A 5,997-nucleotide genomic window follows, 5' to 3' on the forward strand; every position below is an offset into this window, starting at 1 on the left:
CTCTACCCCTCACCCGTGGGGGATAGAGTGGGCTCAGGGATCCTCAGGTCGATAGTGTAAATATTGTATATAAGAGTGTAAATGTGACTATAGATTATATTATTTTATTTATTTTTTATATATATTGTTTTTTGTATATATTTTAAGAGAGATTTTTTTTTTTATCATTCATTTATTTATTTTATTTTATTTTAGTATGTATGCGATCATTCATCACTAAAACCTATTGCCCACAACTGTGTGGGAGATTGTAATATCTATCAATAAATAAAAAGTATTTAAAATAAAAAAGTTGTTAAATGCTTCAAAATAAATTAAAACGTAAGTTACGATTTATTGTATTTTGTTTACCTCTTTAGTAAGGAGAGGGAAACGATAATTGCATATTTAAATTTTGTTTTCATTTATATATGTTCATATATAAATATTTATAAGATTATAATTTGATTTACAGTCCATAGATTAGGGGAAGTTGGGAAAGGCAACTCCCCCACCAACGATGACATAACAGATGAGGGCTTATATAGGATAGTGGGGGTGTTGGGCAGCGGTCAGTTGGTAGATGACAGCAATGGAGATACTCGTGGTGAGTTACTGCAGTTGTTGGACCTTACTGTTAGACGAAGATTGTGGAGAACTAGTGACTTAGTGTTAGTTGTATAGTAACCGGATCGTGCCATCTGTGACAGGAACGGTAACTGCTACGGAACTCGGTGACTAAAGGAGTTGTTATTATTGTAACAGTGCTCTTCTTTGAGCTCAGCCCCCAAGTGTTTCAAAAGTAGCAATACATTCTCATTTCATGTATAGGTTAATTGCGGACATCGTCTCCGCTACAACTGTTTACTTTGTTGAAAATGGGACGATGTCGTGATAGGACTGTTCCTTTTTTTAAAAATTTGTTTATACTTTTTTTTTTAAATATTTTAAGGAATAAACATAAAATTTTGCTGTCTAAATGTTATTCTGTCAATGTCGTCACAAATCAATTAGGAGTGCTAAGTCCCCAACTTTCTTCCAAACCAAGTATTCTAGCTTCGAATCCAGCCTAGGCAGTTAGACTTTTATTTGGTGCTGGGCCTTCGAAATAAACTCTTACCCACATTGACTGAAAAGGGTTCGTAATCTGTTGTATAACTCATCTTTCCTACCGAAAGTAAAAGAACACTCGGACGAAATATTTTGTTTAAAGCATTAAGGTTAAATACTTATTAGGTAAGTCGTAAGAAAGGCTTGGCATAAGAAATATATTGACTGGGGTGGTGTTAACTGGCCTACGGATGATCAACTTGTCAACAATCCGAGTTGAAGATGGTGTTAAAAGGTTGGTATTTCAAATTGAAAACAATTTTGAGGCTATATAAAAAAAAATTACTCCTACCACAACACGGTGTGTTGACAAGCTGATCTTCTATAGGCCAATTTAAAGTCTTTCAATATAGAATCCGCTGTATCACAATAACAAGACGTTTTTGGTGGACTCCGAACGAAAAGAAAAATAGTAATAAAAAAAAATGGTCATGATTTATTCTTGAAGATGATTTCTCATTATGTCAAGTTATAAAACCATTAATTGATGAAAGAATAAAATTTAAAATTATAGGGTTGATTATAGGGGTTGATTTTTATTAAAACACGAAACTTTATAAAAATTTAAAATAAAGTATAAATAAATTTAAATAAAATCAAATCTTAAAACGTTTATTTTTTTTAAAATGATTAGTGAAAATACTTAGTGTAAATCATAAGTTATTTAATATTAATTAGTTTTTCTTTTCGAAAATTGTAATTTTTTGCCATAGTGGAATATCAAAATATCATAAAAAATTAAATTGTAATCGTTAACCACTAACAGACAGTTAAATAAGTTGCTAAGGAAGCAGGGATCAAATTTAAACGGTAATCTCCATAAAATAATCTTGTATATTGTATATCTTATTTTGACGTCCACGTAAAATGCAGACATAATCATATTATAATTTTTTTCAATGAAATCGATACACAATGTTCAGGGTTCATATTTCTCAAATAATTTGAAAATCAATAAATATCCAAAAATCGATAGTTTGTACACTTATAACAACAATAGAACGACTATTATCACAATTAACTTTTGTTTGAATAAAAAAAAATAAGCATCAAATTATTATTAATAAAAATAGAAGTAAACTATCCAAGATTGAGAAATAAGATAAATTATGGTTATGAAAACTTTTTCTGTAATATGTTTAAATAAATATTGTTCTGTTCTTTAAATCCTTTGAAACAAAAATACAAAAAGTGTCGCTAATTTTTTTTAAACAAAATAAAACAATGAATTAGTAATAAACAATAATATGTAAAATATCTGGACATGAAGTTATGCCGTTTTCTTTTTTTAACACTGTTCATTATTGTAATAAAAAATATTTGTTTTTTTATTCAAGATGAGATTTAAAACCTATTATATAGGGATGGTGAAATATAGTATTATCCTGGATAAATCCTTTAGTAGAAGTCTAGTTTCTTTTGATTCTTGCAGACAATATTTCTTGTAATCTCCGCTAAACTGTAATGAAATAAAATTATTTTGTACTAGGTTAAGTGCATTAGTTGTTAACCGGCCAACGTTTAAATTTTGAATTTTGAAATGAATATTGGTATCAAATTCTCAACTTTTAAAAACAATGTTTGACCAGTAACTGGCTAACGTACCCTAGTTCATTATGCAAACATTAACAGTACTTCAGCTACTGGCTTTTTATTCAATTATAAAGCTGATGGATTATTGATAATTTTCATTTTTAAATAAATGCTTCAGATTTATTCCTAGGGCTGGTATTTATGAAGTGGGTCTTATTATGTTAGCATTTTAATGATACTATTAGGAGATACGTCATCATAAATCTTCATCCATCTAAGACTGGTTAGTGGACTTAATAAAAAAAAAAATCATCTATTTATAAGAATCTTTGGCGAACTTTGCCTCTGAACCCATGAGTTGTACTAAAATACTGTTTTTCTAATAGTTTAATTATAAAAGTGAAAATTTCTATTAAAAATACTTATATCCACTGTTGGAAAGTGATCATCAAAACTTTTTTAGAGAACATCTCATGTAGATAAGCGATTTTTTAATTTAAAAAACTAAGCGGTTACACCCTCTCCGCTTATCAGCGGACTAATCCCCATTAAAAAAATAAATACAACTGTTCATTTACTTGTACTGCTTGTTGTTCAAATTGTATACTATAATTTACAATTATTTTTTAGTTAATTATTTATTATTACTATTAATATTATTTATTATTACTATTATTTATTATTACTATAGTGTAATAAATATAAATATATTGCTCTTCCTTATCTGTTCTAACTGTTCGGGCTTTAAGTATTCACCTCGCCGTCTAGTTCGAAGTTTTTCTAATTGTTCTGGATTTAATTTTAAATTAGCTAAATACCATTTTATATAATAGAGAGTGTTATCAATTCGATGAGGGAGTAAAATAAAATATTACACGGTGACCACTAAAACATTTTTCTATAAAAGAGAAATTTTTATTTGCAACATCTGTTAGAAAAGGGGCAATTGGCACTTTAAAATGGACTGAATAGATGTTTTTATAAAATTTTAATTTTTTTAAAATATTTTTTTTTAATTATTTTTTTTAGTAGTACATACTTTTTACATACTTTTGATAAAAAAATCTTAATTGACTCTGCTATTATACTTTTTTTGTGAACTATCTTCAATTTATGTTCTTCTTTGAAATGACCTAATAACCATCAATTAACCCTTTTCAGATAAACAATATTGGTTTCTGCGAGACTGTAGGACTTATCGACTTTATACCTTATCTTTTACAGTAAAATGTTGGATTCAGTAGTTTTCATTGGATATTTTTCGACACCTTAGGTTTTGTTTTTATTTTTTTACTAAATCGTTGTGTGAGAATGATTTTCTACTTTATTTTATTTAGGAGTATCGGGTTTACAGAAATCCGTTATGCTCCCATAAATTGAAAGGGATGATCGGTCTGTTGGAGATGATTGTACAACACAACTGTTATTGTTTTAATATCTCCGGAAAAACTTTTGTATATAATCACTGCTACATGATAAGTTGGTCCATAATATAAGTTTTAAAAAACTAAAATAAATACAAATTTCACTCAGTACAACCCAACAAAGGTTTCATTTTTGTACCAGGAAGTGATGTCTCTTAACCGAATTTACGCAATGAAGTGATCTGACCAGAATAACCTCCAACCACCTGGCTATACCTCTAACCGCTGAACAACCAGGTGCCCGGGTGGTGGAGGTGAGCACAAGAGGGGTTTACTGACCTCATATTCGAACCGATCACGAAAGGATATTTTTTTTTCCTTAAGGATCACTAAGTCCCAAAGTTGAAATCGTATTGGAGTAGTAGTATCTATTGAGTACTGATTAATGGTCATTAATTATTATAATCCAGTTTATGTTTAACTAATAAATATTAATAATAATAAACATAGGCGCACATGATAGACTTTTAGCAAGACAGAAAGTCATTACAAAATATTTAAAGTGCACATCCTCTTCTATGCACTTGCTACTCTGCCGCAATTCTCGGTCCGAATTTTTATAGGACGTGTGCGAAGTTTCGAACATATCAATAATTATTTATTTTACTCTTTATTAAATTTATAGCTTAGAACGAAAAATCAGTAGGTATGGTAGAGCACATTTCAACACGTGAAGTATCAATAAAAATAAAAAATAAAAACAAGTAGCGATTATTCTTGAACATTATAATACAATGGTCTTGGGAAACAATAAAAAATCTACCAATAATCTTGAATGTTATTAAAAATGTTCATTGTTACTGTTTTTAACCTTTTTACTCTGTTTCATTTTTTGTCTAAGTCTGCAGTGGTCAGTGAAAAATTATATTTCAGTCTTACTTTTTAGATTTGGGTATCCAGATTAGTGAATCCATTTTGATTCAAGCAAGGTTAAATATATTTTTTATATAATACATTAAAATATAAAGTAGATTTTTTCAGAGTTTGGGTGCATTATAGAGAATTATTCACATTTCCAATTTTTACAGCATGAAAATGCTGTCTTTATTCATAACAATAAATTCGTTTCCAAGGGTCGATATCTTATCTAAAATCTTATTATCTTATAATTTAAAGTCTCATTGTTAATAAATTAAATGCCATTTCGTATTTGTCGACATTCGCTATTTTTTTTTATCTCTTGATATTCTAAACCACTAATCGTTCATCTTACTGAAAAGTTTTGGGATTTTTTGTACCAAGACATGATATTAAAAAAATCATAAATTTTAGTATATAATAAATATACGTAAAATTTTTTAACATGGAAATCTTGAAAGCGTAATTGTAATCTTTTATAATGATATTGACCGTTATTAAAATCAAAATACGAAATAAAAACTTAAAAATATTAATTAAAAGAAATAATGTTTAACTAAACTCATAATAAATAAAATATAACTATTTAATTTGTTCAAAGATGATTAGAAAAATAATCATAATGATTATTTTAATCAACATTTTCATCTTTCTCATCACTATAAAACGTCTATGTGTCACAAAATCAATTTGTATCTACCGAACATCGTTCAACGTCCACCTAATTAGTAGATGCATGTATAACTTGAATGTAATTGAATCACTAGAACTAAGTTAAAAATTTTTCATACTTTCTTCTTCTCCAGCATGGATTTCATGTCGATTATCCTAAAAGTTTTGAATTTTGAAAATTTTAAAAGTTCGAAATATCGAGTAATTTACTCTCGGTTGTAAGAAAGCAATAAATAAAATTACAATATAATCGCACACTTATTTAGCTTCCACTTATACTGAAAGCCATGGAAGGATTGTTTGGAATTTTACTTGACAACACACACCTATACGGTTAGGGGTTCCTCAGGGTGAATGTAACTATTTTTTTTTTTAAATTTAATTTAAATAGTTAAGGATTTAGTATTTTTTTATTTTATGG

At 28.3% G+C, this 5,997-nt stretch overlaps 1 protein-coding gene across 1 annotated transcript in view; it reads left to right on the forward strand.

Moving 5' to 3' along the window:
* The first annotated feature begins 562 nt into the window (after window positions 1–562).
* Window positions 563–5,997, forward strand: part of LOC106689954 (uncharacterized) — a 22,393-nt gene continuing 16,958 nt past the window's right edge. The window contains exon 1 of the mRNA XM_014435179.1: window positions 563–586. Within this exon, the coding sequence (XP_014290665.1) occupies window positions 563–586 (24 nt within the window). The remainder of the gene's footprint in view (window positions 587–5,997) is intronic.

Source organism: Halyomorpha halys, unplaced genomic scaffold (assembly GCF_000696795.3).
Source record: "Halyomorpha halys isolate HHAL.00 unplaced genomic scaffold, Hhal_1.1 Scaffold1535.1, whole genome shotgun sequence".
NCBI lineage: Eukaryota > Metazoa > Arthropoda > Insecta > Hemiptera > Pentatomidae > Halyomorpha > Halyomorpha halys.